The sequence below is a fragment of the Muscardinus avellanarius genome, assembly GCF_963383645.1.
Source record: "Muscardinus avellanarius genome assembly, chromosome: 18".
Taxonomy (NCBI): Eukaryota; Metazoa; Chordata; class Mammalia; order Rodentia; family Gliridae; genus Muscardinus; species Muscardinus avellanarius.
The window spans coordinates 14,001,401-14,020,251 of record NC_137804.1 but is presented as its reverse complement, the minus strand read 5'-3'; the positions used below and the strand labels follow the sequence as shown (position 1 = coordinate 14,020,251).

At 46.8% G+C, this 18,851-nt stretch overlaps 1 protein-coding gene across 1 annotated transcript; it reads left to right on the top strand.

The window, feature by feature from the left end:
• Window positions 1-4,462: 4,462 nt before the first annotated feature.
• Window positions 4,463-5,242, top strand: LRRC3B (leucine rich repeat containing 3B; the record flags this gene model as incomplete). The annotated part of the gene is made up of 1 exon (XM_080714949.1): window positions 4,463-5,242. The coding sequence occupies one exon, from the start codon at window positions 4,463-4,465 to the stop codon at window positions 5,240-5,242; it is 780 nt and encodes a 259-aa protein (XP_080571075.1).
• Between the last annotated feature and the right edge of the window lie 13,609 nt (window positions 5,243-18,851).

Genomic DNA, 18,851 nt, shown 5'->3' with positions numbered 1-18,851 from the left:
AGTGGCCCTGAGTATGCCTTAATAACAAGGAGAAAAAATTGGAAAGCCTGACAGAGCTGTTAGTTGGCCACTGAATGAATTGTCTTCTCACTGAATGAACAATCTGCTATGTGCACTTTTATTTTCCTTCTGGAAACAATCTGATGGTTGCCAGCCAATACCAGCACTAATTTCTGTAGCTCAGAAACCTGTGGGGCAGGAAAATGTGAGCGAGGTATGAGTCTGGAGATGAATGACCCTTTGGGGGGCATATAGCCACACCTAGAGGCCACATTTAGAAGAACCGTGGCTTCCTGGTTGCATATTTAAAGGGTGTAAGTAGATAGACACAAGGTAGTCCAGTGAGTGAAGAATTTCACAAGGAAAGTTAGTGTGTAGAGAAGATGCTGTTTTATTGATCTGTCCCTTTAGTGAGCATGGTTCCTTTTCAGAAGGACAGAGAGTGACTACTATTACTGGTTTTATCCTCACTCGTGTGACCCCAGGACCTTCCTTATATTTACGCATTCATTCTGAAGTCAGTGATGGACCACTCTCTTCCCGCAAGCATCTCATTTGCGGCTTCGACTTTGCATGCAAACTGGATTCCACAAGGAGTAGGAGGGAGTGTTAGCTTTCTAAGCTCCTGTGTAGCACTGTCTTCTGCTGGGTCACAATAAGACTATTCACCCCTTTGTTCTCTGAGGTTCATCTCTTCATCTCTTCCTTTTCCAACAGCTGCTGTAATTTAAGCGATGTCAAGCTGGTTAATGGAGTGAGATGGAGCTCTTCCATCCTCCCCTTTGAAGATGATCTTGACTCCCTAGTTCTCACCTTGATGTCTGTGTCTCCATTAGTCCATCCTTGACAGTCCACATATACTTAGTCCATTTCTCATGATTCTGAAACCCGAGAAGTCCAGAACCAAGGTTTCAGAAGATATGGTGTCCAGTTAGAGTCCACTTCCCAGTTCAAAAACACCCCCCCCCTTCTCTTTGCATCCTCACGTGGCAGAAGGGGCAAGAGAGTTCTCAGGGAACTCTTTTAGTAACACTAATCCCACTCAGGAGGGCTCTGCTCCTATGACCTAATCACCTCCCTTCCAGACACCCACAGTAGGAATTAGGTTTCAATGTATGAGTTCATAGATAACACAAATATTCAGATCATATTTGGACCATAAAAATATCCAGAGGCTTGGCTCTCCACATCCTAACTCAGTTGTCATTTTTTCCTGGCTGCAGGTGAAATCTAAGGCACTGGCCTGACACTCTGGCCAATTTCAGAAGGCCTGATTCTTTTATCAAGCATCATAGAAAGAAAATGAAATACTTAGTCTGACTCTAGTACCTTTGAATGCAAGAGATGCTCTGTGTCTGTGCTCCCAACAGACATTCCATCCAGTGTACGCGTGGCCCATATGGACCACGAGAGATCCCATCTCAACAGGGATGATACTCTGATGTTGAGGTGTGTCTTAACCACTTCTTGTCTGTGACCCAGACCATTGGAAAGATCATTCTGGAGAAACCATGACTGAGTCTAGAAAAGTCTGCTGAGAAAACATTTCATTCTCCCTTCTATCTCCTAAAAGGCTGTTTAGGATGTTTTCAAAGTCTACCAAATGGCCTGCAAAACTATTAGGCATTTGATAAGCCAGTGTTGATGTTAAAAAACAGTAAAAGTAGTCATCATAAGGAAGATAAAGCCCAGGTAAACTTTGCAATACTGTGTTGCTTCATCATACAACATATATTTAGCCCTTACAATGTGCCAAGAAGAGTTGGGGCATGTGTCTGGGAATGATGATAGTGGTCCTGGTTGACAGGTACTGAACTCTTCCACTCTCTTAGGCACTGTGCTAAGTGCTCCACACAGATTATCTCGTATGATATAATCTCATATAATAATAGCTCATATAATTTTCAAATTGACCTCCTAATTAGGTGCTTTGAAATCTGTATACAAAGGTAAGGAAAAGAAGGTTTAGCGAGTTTGAATAACTTTCCCAGGAGCATACTGATAACAAGGACTAAAGTCAGTACTAAACCCCGTGTATTTTCTACTTATAAACTGTTTACTGTTAGTTATTTCTACGTGAGAAAGAAACAAATTCCTGCTCTCACGGAGTTGATGGTCTGAATTAGAGATCAAGTCTACTTGAAAACTCTTTTAAATAACCTCAGGAGAAGGCCCAGAGGTTTAGCTTGGGGGCAGAGAACTTGACCAGTAAGCACAGTGCCTGAATTTGATCCCCAGCAAAGGTCAGTAACCTCAGGGGAAAAGGGCAGGGTCCTCGGAAGGAGGTTTTCACCTTTTAGCAGAACTTAGTTGGGTTGTGCATACGCGGTTGGTGAAAGTTGCTAGGTTGACACAGCCTCCCTCTGTCTCCTCCAGTCCAGCTCCCTCTGTCTCCTCCAGTGTCCTTCTCCTGTCTTCCTCCCAGAATCCTTTGCCTTCTCTTCCTGCTCCTCCCTTTTTATTTTCTGAATGTCTTCCTTTCCACAACTGTTTATTTTGTTCTCTCCCATCTGGATAATTACTAGAGTCTCCAAATGCCATAGGAGGCGGTTTGGGAGGGAAATATGGACAGAGGGACAGTTCACTACAAATGGAATGAGCTGGTGATGGATGGCTTAGTAAGCCTAGGGGCCCTTCTTTAGCATTTTCTGGCATTTAAGGGATGTGGGATTCCAAAAGCACATCCACTCCATTCTGCTGTTGTTAATCTCATTTTTTTTCCATGATTAACAACCCAGTTCATTATGTTTGCAGCTCACATTAATCATCTCTTCTGCGAGTTTGGTAACATTTGGAGTCATTTCCCTCTGTATTTATCCATCTGGGATCTTTCTAAAAGATAAGTTTGCAGAAAGTCATTTGTTGCTCAAGCAGAAAGTCTTCGGGTGCTCAGGGCTGCAAGAGGAGTGAACGCTCTCTTTGTTCCTCAGCTCCGATGAGGAAAATTTCAGAAATAAGGAAATGATTCCTTCATCATGAAAAGGGTCTCCTGTGTAGACCAAAATGGGCCCCTTGACTTGGAGCAAGATCTATAACACGAGGGACTGGGCTGCAACATAACAGCCTCAGAAATCACAGAAAGCAATGCTTGCTAGACGCTGACCATCATCACAGAGCAGATGGGATTGGAAGACATGTGGGGGTAGATGAAAGAGATGAGAGATTAATGAGTCAGAACAAAGGCTTTGGCTGGAGTCCTGTCTCCACACCTACAAGCTGTTTGACCTTGGACAAGTCTCATAATCTCTATCTACTCTTCTTCTCTATGAACTGGTTCCCAAGTTGTCCCTGTCCTCTCTCCCAGAGTATATTTTTGGGGGTTAACTTATATCCTCATCTCTGTTCTCTGCTCTTGATTAAACTTTATAATCTTTCTTATCACTTAATTTTATAATTTATGTGGCTCTTTCCAATGCTAAGTGTGTGTGTGTGTTTGTCTGTGTGTGTGTAACTTCCATAACCTCTGGCGCTGTGATGCACATACCCATACCCATCTACATATATGAAAAGAAAAAAACAGTCTACTGGGGAAGTATTAGAGGACAGTATTTTTTAATTCTCTTCTGATATAAAAAAGTCATACAGATGTGTGTGTCATATTTGAAGACCACTTGGGAAGGGATATGTTGCTTAGGAAACAAAGAATTCTTTGGAAATTCAGTTTGAAGCATCCTCTAGGGAATACTGTCATCTCAGGGGTCACAGGGGAAGTAACTCTCCTGGAAGTTTCTGTTTTTCTGCCCTCCGCCACATTTTATCGTGAAAGTCGGAGTGCATTCATTCAATTCTTAATTCAAGTAAGATTTTTTTTTCGAGGCAATATTTCAAATTGGGAATCTATTCAAAAGCCGTGACAGGCATCCCTGTCTATGGTCATTAACCATGAAATATCGGTATTATTTCTCATTGCTGCCCAAGTGCAGGGCTAAATTGCATTAATGCATCTGTTACTATAGGGAGAGTAAAAGCCATAATTAAATTGTATTGCCACAGAATTTAGAAGGGGTCCAGGAGAGAAGCATTAGAGACGAGAGAAGCTGGGATTATTTGTGCTAATTCTGCCCTGACAAAAACAAGGCAACAGAATTTGGAAATGTCACTTATAAGACCGTCCTCTCCCCCAGCACCTGGGATTTGAGCAGGGGATTCCCATTACACAGATAATTCCCAGTAGCACTGATGGAAATTACCTGCATAACTAACCTTCCTGCCCACGTAGAACACCAGCCGCCGAGAGCATCCTTAATTGCTATGTTCTTCCCTTGGTAAAAGAGTTAATTGCATCTGCTTTCCTTTCTTCAGGTGCCCAACCAAAGCCGGGGATAATGAAGAGACACATGTGTTAGCTGCAGCCTTTTGAATCCTGCAAGAAGGAAACCAGCGGTGTGGACAGAGCAGGAACCACTGCCACGTTTGTTGGAGTCAATGAGGAATGGACTTGTGATTATGCTGACATCCCAGCATGCATCTGGTAGACCTGTGGTTAACCCGTTCCCTCTCCATGTGTCTCCTCCTACAAAGTTTTGTTCTCATGATACTGTGCTTTCATTCTGCCAGTATGTGTCCCAAAGGCTGTCTTTGTTCTTCCTCTGGGGGCTTAAATGTCACCTGTAGCAATGCGAACCTCAAGGAGATACCTAGAGATCTTCCTCCTGAAACAGTCTTATTGTATCTGGACTCCAATCAGATCACGTCTATCCCCAATGAGATTTTTAAGGACCTCCATCAACTGAGAGTTCTCAACTTGTCCAAAAACGGGATTGAGTTCATTGACGAGCATGCCTTCAAAGGAGTAGCTGAGACCTTGCAGACCCTGGACTTGTCCGACAACCGGATTCAAAGCGTGCACAAAAACGCCTTCAACAATCTGAAGGCCAGAGCCAGAATTGCCAACAACCCTTGGCACTGTGACTGTACACTCCAGCAAGTGCTGAGGAGCATGGCGTCCAATCACGAGACGGCCCACAACGTGATTTGTAAGACCTCCGTGTTGGATGAACACGCTGGAAGACCCTTCCTCAATGCCGCCAATGATGCGGACCTTTGTAACCTCCCTAAAAAAACTACCGACTACGCCATGCTGGTCACCATGTTCGGCTGGTTCACCATGGTGATCTCGTACGTGGTGTATTATGTGCGGCAAAATCAGGAGGATGCCCGGAGGCACCTTGAATACTTGAAATCCCTGCCAAGCAGGCAAAAGAAAGCAGATGAACCCGATGACATTAGCACTGTGGTATAATGTCCAAATGAACTGGCACTGAAGAAGAAAAGAGTTTGTGGTTGTAGTAGAATAACTGGTTTATTTCTCCCACCCATTGTAAACATTTACAACTTTGTATTTTGGTTTCTTTTGAGTTATGCCACTGTTGAACTTTTAACCAACACTATGACATAACCAATAATTTTAGTTTAGATGATCTGTCCCCTCAATTGTACCCCTGGTGGTATATTCCTTAGTAAACTACTATCTGAGCATTAGTTAGACCCATCTCACTATTTAATAATGAAATTTATTTTTTTAATTTAAAACCAAATAAAAGCTTAACTTTGAACCATGGAAAACAGAGTGACTTATTGGTCCAAAAAAAAAGTATAATCATTCCATTCACTTTGAAGAAAAACAGACAACCCTGTAAACCTATAGAGAAATCATAATGAAAGATGTGTTATTAAGCTCTACTGTTCACTAGGGAGACATATCTGAATTATAGACCAAGTCAAGTATTTGTTATACTTTGAAATACTGAGCCTTAGCAAACTCAGGTGATGATACCAGTGTGGCATTCTATAGATGTTTAAGTTCAAATGCCTATATTGACATCTGCTTTTCAGGAGTAGGTATGTTTAGCTACAAAGACCATATTGGGGGGGGGGGTGACACAAATGCTGTCCTCAATATTGTCTTCTGGTTGACAGGGTATCTAGCGAATATAGAAACAGAATTACCAAAAAGGAAGGTCTTTTTTTTCTGTACTAGGGATTGAACCCAAGTACATTCTATCTCCAAGCTACAACTCCAGCCCTATTTTTTATTCTTTATTTTGAAACAGAGTCTCACTAAGTTGCAGCGAGCCTCACTAAGAAGCCAAGGCTGCCCATGAATCTTTGATCCTCCTGTCTTAGCCTCCCAAGTACTAGGATTACAAGCAAGTGCCACCATGCCCAGCTCAGGAAGGTCTTAATAACCAAATAATGTCACCTGTGTGAAAGCAATATGTGAGGCCTTTCGATACCTTTATTATCTCTAAATCTTCACTACAAGAGAAGGAACTGACCATTGCCCTATAGACGTAAGAGGAACTTCAAGGGAAAGAAATTCAATCACTTTCCAGGTAGAAGTATATTAGAACAGCCGGGCGTGGTGGCGCACGCTTGTAATCCCTTCGCTTGGGAGGCGGAGACAGCAGGATCGCACAGGTTCGAAGCCAGCCTCGCTGGCATAAGAGACCCTGTTTCCAAATAAAATATAAAATAGGTCTGGGAGTGTAGCCCAGAGGTAGAAGGGTTCCTTCCTCAGTAACACCAAAAAAAAAGTATATTAGAACTTGAATTTATTATTATTATTATTATTATTATTTTGGTGGTATTGGGGTTCCTGGAAGCCCTTCTACCTCCAGGCTACACTCCCAGACCTATTTTTACATTTTTATTTGGAAACGGGGTCTCCTAAGCCAGAGCGCACGGCTGGCTTCAAATCTGTGCGATCCTCCTGTCTCTGCCTCCCAAGCGCGGGGATTACAAGCGTGCGCCACCACGCCCGGCTAGAACTTGAATTTAAAACAGGTCTTTCTGTCTCCAAAAACTGAGGTCTTGCCAACCAGGCATGGTGGCTCATACTTGTAATCCCTCGGGAGTCTGAGACAAGCAGATCACAAGTTTGAGGCCAGCCTCAGTAACTTAGTAAGGCCCTCCGCCACTGAGAACCTGTTTCAAAATAAAATAAGGCTGGGGGTGCAGCTCAGAGGTAGTACACTCCTGGCTCTGTTCTTAAAAGCTCTCTTAAAAGATTAAGGTCTTCTCATTATATTCCTACCACATTAGTTTATAGAGCCATAATCTACATGTTTAAAATGCACCAAAATTAAATGTAGAGTTGCGTGAGTTTTGCAAATGTATACACCTATGCGTCTCTCACACACTTGAGAATCAATTGGCTTTTGATGTAGTGAATTATGGGTTTCTTTTTTTTTGTTTGTTTTATTCTAAAATGCCATTACTAGCCAGGTGTGGTGGTGTACATTTGTTATTCCAGTACTTGGGAGGCTGAGGCAGGAGGATAGCAAATTTGCAGATAGCCTCAGCTACCTAGTGAGGCCCTCTGCAAATTAGTGAAATATGAATAAAAAAATAGGGCTTTGGGTGTAGCTTGGAGGTAGAATGTCCCTGGTTCAATCCCCAGTACCACAAAAACAACACAACAACAACAAAATGTCATTACCGATAATTCATGGGGGGCGCGGTGTTATGTGGTGATAACATAGGCAAAAAGATAGGAGCAGTGGAAACAAACAGAAAGGCTTAGGGAGGTGTTTGAGATGAAGGAGGAGAGAAGTGAGAATCAAGGCTGGAAACACATGGTGGGGATCTCCATTCCAGTCTAGCAATAATAGTTATTTGTTATCAATTAGCATCTATGGAACACATACCAAGTACTTTCAAGTACTTTCTTGGTCTCATCTTAATCCTTAAAACTACCCCTTGAGATGGTCTTTTGGGGAGTGAGGAATCAGAGACATGGGAGGTAAGTTATTGATTCAGGATCCTAGAGGTTGTCAAAGGTACAGAAGACAATTGAAATTTTCTCAGTCAACTCTAGACTCTACAGAACTCTGAACCACAGTGCGGTACTTAGTCATAGACTTCACAACCCACATCAAGTTCCTCAGATCTATGTCTTTGAAGTGTCCTATACGATCATTTTATTTTAAAAGAGCAGCACAAATAACCCTTTGTGAGACTTATGGATCCTCCGATATAGGGGCACTCAGCCTTCCCCAGTACATATGAAGTTAGCATTGGGCTTTGAAAAATCACATTTCTACACTTTGATATCCGTGAGATTCTGATCAGTAGCAATGATCTATGCAAAGGTTTACTGGAGCGGTGAGCCATTCTAAGACTTATAGCACGATACTCGGAGCAGAGTGGCAATTTGGGGCTCAAGAGATGCATAACCGCCTTAACCCACTCACAAGAAAAAGTGTTCATTTAAAAGCTTGAGCTAAGCCGGGCGTGGTGGTGCACGCTTGTAATCCCTGTGCTTGGGAGGCTGAGACAGGATGATCGCGCAGGTTCGAAGCCAGCCTCATCTACTTAGTGAGGCTCTCAGCAACTTAGTGAGACCCTGTTTCCAAATAAAATAGAAAATAGGTCTGGGAGTATAGCCCGGAAGTAGAAAGCCTCTGGGTTCCACCCCCAGTATCACCACCAAAACAAACAAAAAAAGCCTGAGGTACCTTCCAGATATGAAATTCAAGATATGGGCCCTAGAACTCCTGCATCCCACCCAGAAGAAAGCCAGGCTGACTGCTTTTGCTCACTGGATTTTCAGTCTTTCCTTGAAATTGGAGCTTTACTGAAGATTTACCGCCCCCTGGAGGATAACGCTATAATATATCTCTGAAAGTACTACCCTGGAAAGAGGCCTAACTGAACTTCAACGCACCCCCCTCAAAAGAACAGAAAAATCAAGTCTTTGCTAAAACAATATGTTACAAAATTAAATAAATTAAGCGTGTTTATTTGATTGTATGTGTCATGTACATTGTAGAAAAGCTTCCAAAATTAGATAATTCATTCCAGGTTGCCACTTTCAAAATAACCTTTATATCCTTACTCTTAAGAGCTCATTTTTCCTAGTGGCCAATTACATCTAGTCAAGTGAAAGTACTTTTAAAATAAAAGTCTCTGGGCAGTAAGTATAGTCATATCCTTGCTCTAATGCAGAAAAGTTAAACATATTTTTATCATTTTATCATATATACCTGAGAGCTATGTTGTAGGTGAATAATAATCACCTTCTCTGTAAATTCCCAGTTAACAGTGACCTTAGCACTTTACAAGAGACAAACTTTGAGTTAGGTTGCCATGAGCTACCTAAGCCATCATAAGATAAAACCAATTACAAAATAAATAAAATAGCAGGTTCTGGGACCTATTTGGGACCAGAATTGAAACAATCTGCCTGTCAGCTTGCAGGGATATTCTGCTCCACTAAGCAAAGTGTAATGTGTCAACGAGTGCAAACAACTTACCACTTACATATGTATAGAGGACTGGTCAACAGAGAGGCTCCAGTTTTGGTCTCTGCTTTATTCTTGATTTTCCAAGTCCTTATAAATGTTCATATGCATGGTGAGCTACCTCTTTTAGGACTGGAAAGTTCTTGAAATTAATTATCCTCTCATTATCCAAGGAACATACCATCTTACTTTATAAATATTTTAACTAACAGCCTCCTTCTCAAACTTCTTCACTGGCATCACTCTCTGCCTCAACCTTTTAAATTCAGAAATACCTGGGAATTTTCATCTAATCCTTGACAATGTGCTTATCTCTGAAGCAAGGAAAATCATAAAATATGCCAGCCCAACTGGAACGTTTCAGAGAATGTGATAAATGTTACATAATGGAAGGTTTAACTTTCAAGAACACTTGGGCAAATGGTAAGGCACTGACTACAAAATCTAATGTGCATTCTTTTTTTTTTAACGTCCTTCTCTGATTCCCTAAAATAATTCATGTTCTGACATCAGCATGCATATGGAAGTCTGGATGTGGATAAGTTTTCTTTACTGGTTCAAGATTTTCAATTCATGTTGTAAGTCTCCTCATCTATCTGGCAGAGGTGGAGAATGAAAAATTCTGCTTAATTAAATGTCCAGGTTACTGAAGAGAAGAGAGCTCTTAGAAGGTCAGGGCTAGACAGATCCTAGATATGATTCCATATATCCTGTCCAGTGTGTGTGTGTGTGTGTGTGTGTGTGTGTGTGTGTGCACGCTGCTGCTGGGGATTGAACCCAGGGTCACTCTACTTCTGAGCTACACCCCAAGCCCTGTTTTTTCTTTCTTTCTTTCTTTCTTTCTTTCTTTCTTTCTTTCTTTCTTTCTTTCTTTCTTTCTTTCTTTCTTTCTTTCTTTCTTTTTGTCACAGTGGATATTGAACCCAGGGGCGTCCTACCTCTGATCTACACCCCCAGCCCTATTTTACTTTTTTATTTTGAAACAGGGCCTCACAAAGTTTCTGGCCATGATTCTGCGATCCTCCTGCCTCAACCTTTGCAGGCATGGGGTTTAGCAACCTCTGTCTCCATGCTAGCCATACAATATCTCTTTTAGGATAATTGCCTGTCCTGAAAATTCTGTCCTAATCATCAAAGAAACAATAATATGTAGCATGAAAATATCACAGGCCATCAGCAAGTTTCTTTGAGGATTCAAAAGGCAAGTAAAACTGAACATGGTGGTACATGCCTTTAGCACCAGTATTTGAAAGGCTGAGACAAGAGGATTGCAGGTTTGAGACCAGCAGGTGGTAACTTAGCAAGGCTCTCAGCAACTTAGTGAGACCCTGTTTCCAAATTAAAAATAAAAAGGGCTGGGGATATATGTTGGAGGTAGAATAGACCTGGGTTCAGTATCCAGCACCATCACCATAATCAACAACAACAAGAGGTAAGGTTCCTGTGTTGTCACAGCCTAATAATAAAGAATATCTATGATTCTATAAACCTTCTTGCTCAGCTTGGCATAGTGGCACCTGCAGTCATCCCAGCACTTGGCTAAGACAGGCAGATCACAGTTTAGAAGACAGCCTCATTCATGTAGCAAGACTCAGCAACCTAGCAAGATGCCATTTCAAAACAACAAATAAAAAGGGCTGGGGTATCCTAGAGGTAGGATGCCCCAAAATTTGATCCTCAGTACCACAAAAAAACCCTTCTTGTTCCTTTATGGTATGACCAGGGAGTCTGATTGCTTTACAAATAGCCCCCAGATAACATGTGCAATGCTATGCATGGCCTGGCTTCCCAGGGGAGAGATGGAGAAACCCATTCTGGTGCAACTTCCCTGAGAAGGAGAGTTGTTTGGCATTTGTTTCCGTGAGTAACAAAAGCATGAGTGTTGAGTGCAGCTGTGCTGAAGCCCTCATGTAATACCCTCCCTCATTTCAGCGCTCTCAGCAGCCTGGTTCCCCTAAATGGTATCACAGATTCATTCAATTAGCTGCATCTGATCCAGAAAAAGAAAAACAAATTTAAGCTCAAAGAGCACACCTTATGGAAAGTTATGGCCTTCCTCGATTTTTTTCCAAATCCATGTAGGTGAGTCAGTATTCAGGGCAAAGGAAGACCTGTCCTCCCCTTACCACACTTGCCCAAGCGCATGATTCAGAAGATACCATATAAATCAGTGGGTCGCTCAGCCCCATGTAGGGCACTCCTTCCTCTCAATTCAGGAAATATGTTCTTGAGGTCACAAAATGGACACATAATCCTGTTTCATGAGTTGGTGACCATAAAAGGCATGATGGCGCACGCCTGTGATCCCAGTACCTGGGGACTGAAACAGGAGGATAGCAAGTTTGAGGCCTTAGAAACTTAGCAAGACTCTCAGTAACATAGAAAGACCCCATTTCAGAACAAAAATATAAAATAGGCTGGGGGTGTGGCTCAAAGTTAGAATACCCCTGGGTTCAATCCTCAATGCCATTAAAAAAAAAAAGAAAGTCATCAATTTTTATGACTGTAATTTCTACAATAGTTGAAAAAAAGAAGCTAGTGTAAATAATTTAAGAAGGCCATTACTTTGTGTGTGTGTGTGCACACGCACATGATTGCATGTGCATGCGTGCATGCATGTGTGTGCCCATGTACATGGGAAATTGAATTTAGAAAGCATAAGAAAAAGAGGGAGTGGGAACACTGTAAAGAAAGCATATCTGCCAGGAATCCAAATTATAGATTCCCTGGGTTTGGGATTTTTCAGAGAAGTTAGTAGACATATATAGTTAAGGCTCGTCCCCAAGTTCAGTGAAAACATTTGCACTTGTCAGCAAGAGCAACTGAGTCCATCTAGTTCATGAGCTGCGTTCCTTCTAAGGCTGACAAATGGTTTGCATTTGCACTCTTCTTCCAAAAAAGAATTGATTTGTGTGCTTGATTTGCTTGATTTCTCTGCAGGCGTCCAAATGGCAGATGTTCCCTGGATCTGACCTTAGAAGCTTAGCCAGAAATCAGTACATTGTGGTTCTCTCTAGGGTAGGGACCAAATCCTCTGTTGCTCTTTTTTTTTTTTTTTTTCAGAGAAGAGTTTTTCAAATGGAAAGCGAACTTAAATCAGACTGTTGGTGTAGGGATCAGCAAGCTATCTGTTGAGCTAATGTCACTGATTGTTCAGTAGATTTTTAAATAAAATGGCCCACAAGGAGTAGGATGGTGTTAACTCACACAAATCCAGTTTCCTTGGGATTGTCAACCTTTCTCCTGAAGGAAAATATCACAAAGATGCTGGACTTCTCTCAAGTCTTTCATCCTTTTAGACAACCTTGCCAATTACCAGGCTCTCTACGGAGCCAGCTGCAATGACAAGGAAAGAAGTTAGAAACAAAGAAAACCTTGGGAATTTTCTATCTAAAGGAAAACCACGGGGAGACAAAGACTTATAAAAATGTCCTTTTTATCATTTCACCATTGACAAGACCTTCTTCGCATCATGAACTGAGTAAAATGTGTATGAATCACAAAGAAACTTAGAGCAAATAATTCCATCTTCCCTTAAAAATAGTTATTGTTCATTTTGCACAGTGCAAACTTCTGTTTCTTCCTTCCCTCAGTCTCAACATTTATTATCAAGTACATGTTACCATTCCTCCCATTTTCCAGATGTAGACACTAAGATCAGAACATGTTAGCTGTGTGCCAAGACCACACAGTAACATGCAATCATAGAGCCTGGTCTAGCTGTCTTCAAGATACCTTTGCTCCATCTGTGCCAGATTTCCTACTTATGCCTCAGCCTTTAATTTTCTAACGTCTCCTCTTAAGACCCATAATAATAAATGGTGGAGGATAAGGAAAAACCTGTTTATTAATTTGCACAAGACAGAAGTTAGGGTCTGAAGAATAAAGCAAGTCTTAGATCACTCAGCTAAGTAGCAGGATTTATCTTTAGGGGACTACCAAGATCTGTTCTCTATTTTTTTTCTTTCTTTTTTTAAATAAGTTTTTATTGGTGCATTGTAATCAACATCACAATGGAATACAAGATTTGTGTGGATATCCAAGTACGCATCATCCAGTTAGCCTTTGTCCAATCCCCATTCCATTCCCTCCCACTACCTCAATCCCATGCTTGATTTAGTGTTTAACATTGATTTGTTTATGTATATCTTCTGTTTTAATGAGATTCTATCTACCCCCTTCCCATCCCCTCTGATTGGTCACCTCAATTACTCCTCCATAGGGCACTTTCTTCCACTAGATTCCCTCCTATTACCCATTTCTTCCTAGTTTTTGCATATTAGAGAGAGCATCTGATTTTTTTATTTTTCTTTGATATTTCTCTGTATATGCTGCATTGCAAGTTCTGATCCCACTTGGGAAGGCCTTGGCACCGGCCTGGTCACCCGGAAGTTTCTGTTCCCAGCCTCACTGGCTCCAGCACTAGCCTTGCCTCAAGTCAGGCTCCAATCCCAGCCTCAGAAGCCCCTGCACCAGCTTTGTCTTTAGGCAGGTTCCTATCCCGGCCTCATTAGCTCCATCTACGGTCTCAACAAATGGCAGGCCCCGATCCCGGCCTCTCTGGCCCCAACCCTGTCCTAACCCCTCACAGGCTCTGATCCTGGCTTCGGAGGCCCCAGCACTGACCTTGCCTCATGGCAGGCTCAGATCCCAGCCTCACTGGCGCCGGCACTGGACTCACCCCTCAGTAGGCTCCAATCCCGGCCTCAGAGGCCCCAGCACTGGCCTTGCCTCACAGCAGGCTTTGATCCTAGCTTCACTGACATCGGCACCAGTCTCAACCCTTGGCAGGCTCCGATCCTGGCCTAGGAGGTACCAGCACCAGCCATGCCTCACAGCAGGCTCCAATCCCGGCCTCGCTGGCCCTGGCACCAGCCTCACCTCTTGACAGACTCCAATCCCAGCCTCAAAGACCCCAGCACCGGCCTTGCCTCACAGTAGGCTCCAATCCCCGTCTCGCTGGCTCCAGCACTGGCCTAGCCTCATGGCAGATTCTGATCCCAGCCTCGCTGGCCCCATCACCGGCCTTGCCTCATGGCAGGCTTTGATCCCGGCCTCAGAAGCCCCAGCACTGGCCTTGCCTTGTGGCAGGCTTTGATCCTGGCCTCGCTGAGACCAGCACCAGCCTCACCCCTCGGAAAGCTCCGATCCCAGCCTCGCTGGCCCTGGCACTGGCCTCACCTCTTGGCAGGCTTCAATCCCAGCCTCTGAGACCACAGTACCAGCCTTGCCTCATGGCAGGGTCCAATCCCAGTCTCGCTGGCTCCAGCACTGGCCTACCCACATGGCAGGATTCGAGACCAGCCTCACTGGCCCTGGCACCGGCCTCATCCCTCAGCAGGCTCCGATCTTGGCCTCAGAGGCCCCAGCACTGGCCTTGCCTCATGGCAGGCTCCAATCCCAGCCTCACTGGCCCTGGCCCTGGCCTCACCCCTTGGCAGGCTCTGATCCCGGCCTCGAAGGCCCCAGCACTGGCCTCAACTCTTGGCAGGCTCCAATCCTGGCCTTGGAGACCCCAGCACTGTCCTTGCCTCAAGGCAGGCTGCAATCTCTGTCTCGCTGGCCCTGAAAACGGTCTCACTCCTTGGCAGGCTCTCATCCTGGCCTCGGAGGCCCAAGCAGTGGCCTTGCTTCATGGCAGGCCCCAATCCCAGCCTCACTGACCGCGGTTAGGGCCTCACCCCTCAGCAGGGTCTGATCCTGGCCTCGGAAGCCCCAGAACCAGCCTTGACTCACAGCAGGATCCCATTCCAGCCTTGCTGGCTCCAGCATCAGCCTCACCCGTTGGCAGGCTCTAATCCTAGCCTCAGAGGCTCCAGCACTGGCTGTGCCTCATGGCAGGCTCTGATCCCAGCCTCGCTGGCCCTGGCACCATCCTCACCCCTTGGCACGCTCCAATCCCAGCCTCACTGGCCCCGGCACCGGCCTCACCTCTTGGCAGGTTCTGATCCTGGCCTCAGAGTCCCCAGGACTAGCCTTGCCTCACGGCAGGCTCCGATCCCAGCCTCTCTGTCCCCGGCACCTGCCTTACACTTGGGCAGGCTCCAATCCCGGCCTCAGAGGTCCCAGCACTGGCCTTGCCTCATGGCAGGCTTTGGTCCTGGCCTTGCTGGCCCCAGCACCGGCTTCACCCCTCGACAGGCTCTGATCCCAGCCTCGAAGGCCCCAGCATCGGCCTTGCCTCACGGCAGGCTCCGATCCTGGCCTCGCTGGACCCAATACCGACCGTACTCCTTGGCAGGCTCTGATCCCGGCCTCTCTGGCCCCAGCACTGGCCTCAACTCTTGGCAGGCTCCAATCCTGGCCTTGGAGACCCCAGCACTGTCCTTGCCTCAAGGCAGGCTGCAATCTCTGTCTCGCTGGCCCTGAAAACGGTCTCACTCCTTGGCAGGCTCTCATCCTGGCCTCGGAGGCCCAAGCAGTGGCCTTGCTTCATGGCAGGCCCCAATCCCAGCCTCACTGACCGCGGTTCGGGCCTCACCCCTCAGCAGGGTCTGATCCTGGCCTCGGAAGCCCCAGAACCAGCCTTGACTCACAGCAGGATCCCATTCCAGCCTTGCTGGCTCCAGCATCAGCCTCACCCGTTGGCAGGCTCTAATCCTAGCCTCAGAGGCTCCAGCACTGGCTGTGCCTCATGGCAGGCTCTGATCCCAGCCTCGCTGGCCCTGGCACCATCCTCACCCCTTGGCACGCTCCAATCCCAGCCTCACTGGCCCCGGCACCGGCCTCACCTCTTGGCAGGTTCTGATCCTGGCCTCAGAGTCCCCAGGACTAGCCTTGCCTCACGGCAGGCTCCGATCCCAGCCTCTCTGTCCCCGGCACCTGCCTTACACTTGGGCAGGCTCCAATCCCGGCCTCAGAGGTCCCAGCACTGGCCTTGCCTCATGGCAGGCTTTGGTCCTGGCCTCGCTGGCCCCAGCACCGGCTTCACCCCTCGACAGGCTCTGATCCCAGCCTCGAAGGCCCCAGCATCGGCCTTGCCTCACGGCAGGCTCCGATCCTGGCCTCGCTGGACCCAATACCGACCGTACTCCTTGGCAGGCTCTGATCCTGGCCTCTCTGGCCCCAGCACTGGCCTCAACTCTTGGCAGGCTCCAATCCTGGCCTCGGAGACCCCAGCACTGTCCTTGCCTCAAGGCAGGCTGCAATCTCTCTCGCTGGCCCTGGAAACAGCCTCACACCTTGGCAGGCTCCCATCCTGGCCTCGGAGGCCCAAGCAGTGGCCTTGCTTCATGGCAGGCCCCAATCCCAGCCTCACTGACCGCGGTTCGGGCCTCACCCCTCAGCAGGGTCTGATCCTGGCCTCGGAGGCCCCAGAACCGGCCTTGCCTCACAGCAGGATCCCATTCCAGCCTTGCTGGCTCTAGCATCAGCCTCACCCCTTGGCAAGCTCCAATCCTGGCCTCAGAGGCTCCAGCACTGGCTGTGCCTCATGGCAGGCTCTGATCCCAGCCTCGCTGGCCCTGGCACCATCCTCACCCCTTGGCACGCTCCAATCCCAGCCTCACTGGCCCCAGCACCGGCCTCACCTCTTGGCAGGCTCCGATCCCAGCCTCCGAGGCCCCAGCACCAGCCCTGCCTCATGGTAGGCTCCGATCCTCAATGACCTGGCCCCGATACTAGCTTCACCCCTCAGCAGGCTCCGATCCCAGCCTCAGAGGTCCCAGCACCAGCCTTGCTTCACGGCAGGCTCCCATTCCAGCCTCGCTGACCCCAGCATCAGCCTCACCCCTTGGCAGGCTCCAATCCTGGCCTCAGAGGCTCCAGCACTGGTCGTGCCTCATGGCAGTCTCTAATCCCAGCCTCACTGGACCTGGCACCGGCCTTACCCCTTGGCAGGCACCAATCCTGGCCTTGGAGGCCCCAGCACCGGCCTAGCCTCATGGCAGGCTCCGCTTCCAGCCTTGCTTGCCCTGGCACTGGCCTTACCCCTCGGTAAGCTATGATCCCAGCCTTGGAGGCCCCAGCTTTGGCCTTGCCTTACAGCAGGCTTCAATCCCAGCCTCACTGGCCCAACACTGTCCTCACCCCTCGGCAGGCTCCAATCCAGGCCTCAGAGGCCCCAGCACCAGCCTTGCCTCACGGTAGGCTAAGGTCCCAGCCTCACTGACCCCAGCACCAGCCTAGCTGTCTGGGTAGGCTCCCATCCTGGCCTCAGAAGCCCCGACATTGGCCTTGTTATCTTGCTGTGCGTTGGGGTCTGTTCTCTACCACTATGATTAGTTTGTAAACGGATGTTCCCTATTTCCTTCCTTCTTTTTTTTGTGGTACTGGGATTCCTGGAAACCCTTCCTTCCACCTCTGGGCTCTACCCCGGGGACCCACTTTTATTTTTTTAATTTGGAAACAGAGTCTCTCAGGTCATCAAGGCTGGCCACGAACCTGTGCAATCCTCCTGTCTTTGCCTCCCAAACACGGGGACCACAAACATGTGCTCCCATGCTTGGCGTTCTTCAATTTTTTTTTAATATGAGAGAGCAGTACATGTCTTTTGTGGGAGCTGGGACCCCAAATTCCTAGTGGCAATGAATTTTGTCCTCTCTCCAAAGGCAGAGGTCCACAGCTTCACTCCAGAGAGCAGGCTCGGCTGCTCCACTTACACCCTGGCCTCCTGCTCTGTGCAGAGGATTGCAGTGGCCATGAGGGCTGATTAGTCCCAGAACACACTGCATGTCGCCCCATCCCAGCCATGCTAGGCTCCCTCTGGAACCCCCCCAAACCCTTTTACCACTTAGAATGTTGACCAGAATTCCCAAACATGTGTGGCAGGAGCTGTCTACTTTTGGAGAGACTTCCTCATAAGTTCAAGGTGGACTGGACTTGATCTGTCTGCCCCTCCAAACTCTGGTTACCACCACCACTGCTGCTGCTACTGCCATTTCAGTTCTCTCCTGACCACTTTTCCCACACTATTTGTTTTCCATAGTTCCTGAGCATGTATGGCAATAGCAGTATACCTTCAAGGGTATTTCTTTAAAATTATGGGTTGGATGTGATTGCATCCCTGCCTCTACCAAATACTGACCACCACTTCTGCTGCCCCTGCCATCTCGGTTCTCCTCTGAGCACCCTATTCACACAGCATGTTGTCCCAAATTCCCGAGTGTGCACAGTAGTAGCATTTTACCTCTGGGGCAATTTCGTCAAAAGATCAAGGTGGGTAGATTCAGCCCTCTGCCTCTTCTGGATACTGGCTGCTGTCATTGTTGCAGCCTCCATCATCTCAATTCTCTCCCCAACACTTTTCCCACACTGCATGTTTTCCAGAATTCCTGAGCATGCGCGGCGGCAGCATTCCACCTTTGGGGCAATTTCTTCAGAAGATCACGGTGGGTTGGATCATATCCCTGCTTCTCCCAAATGCTAGCCTCCACCGTCGCCGCCATCGCCGCTGCCACTGCCTTCCTCCTAGTTCTCCACTGGTCTCCTTCCTTGCAGATAATGGTCAGAATTCTTAAGGATGTGAGCAGGAAGTGGTCCCCCTTCGCAGGGATGTTTTCCCAAAAGTTCCATGTGAATTAGATAGGATTTTTCTGCATCTCCTGAATCCTGGATGCCGCCTCCACCATCTAGACCCCTTGCCAATATTTTTTTTGGGGGTCTGGG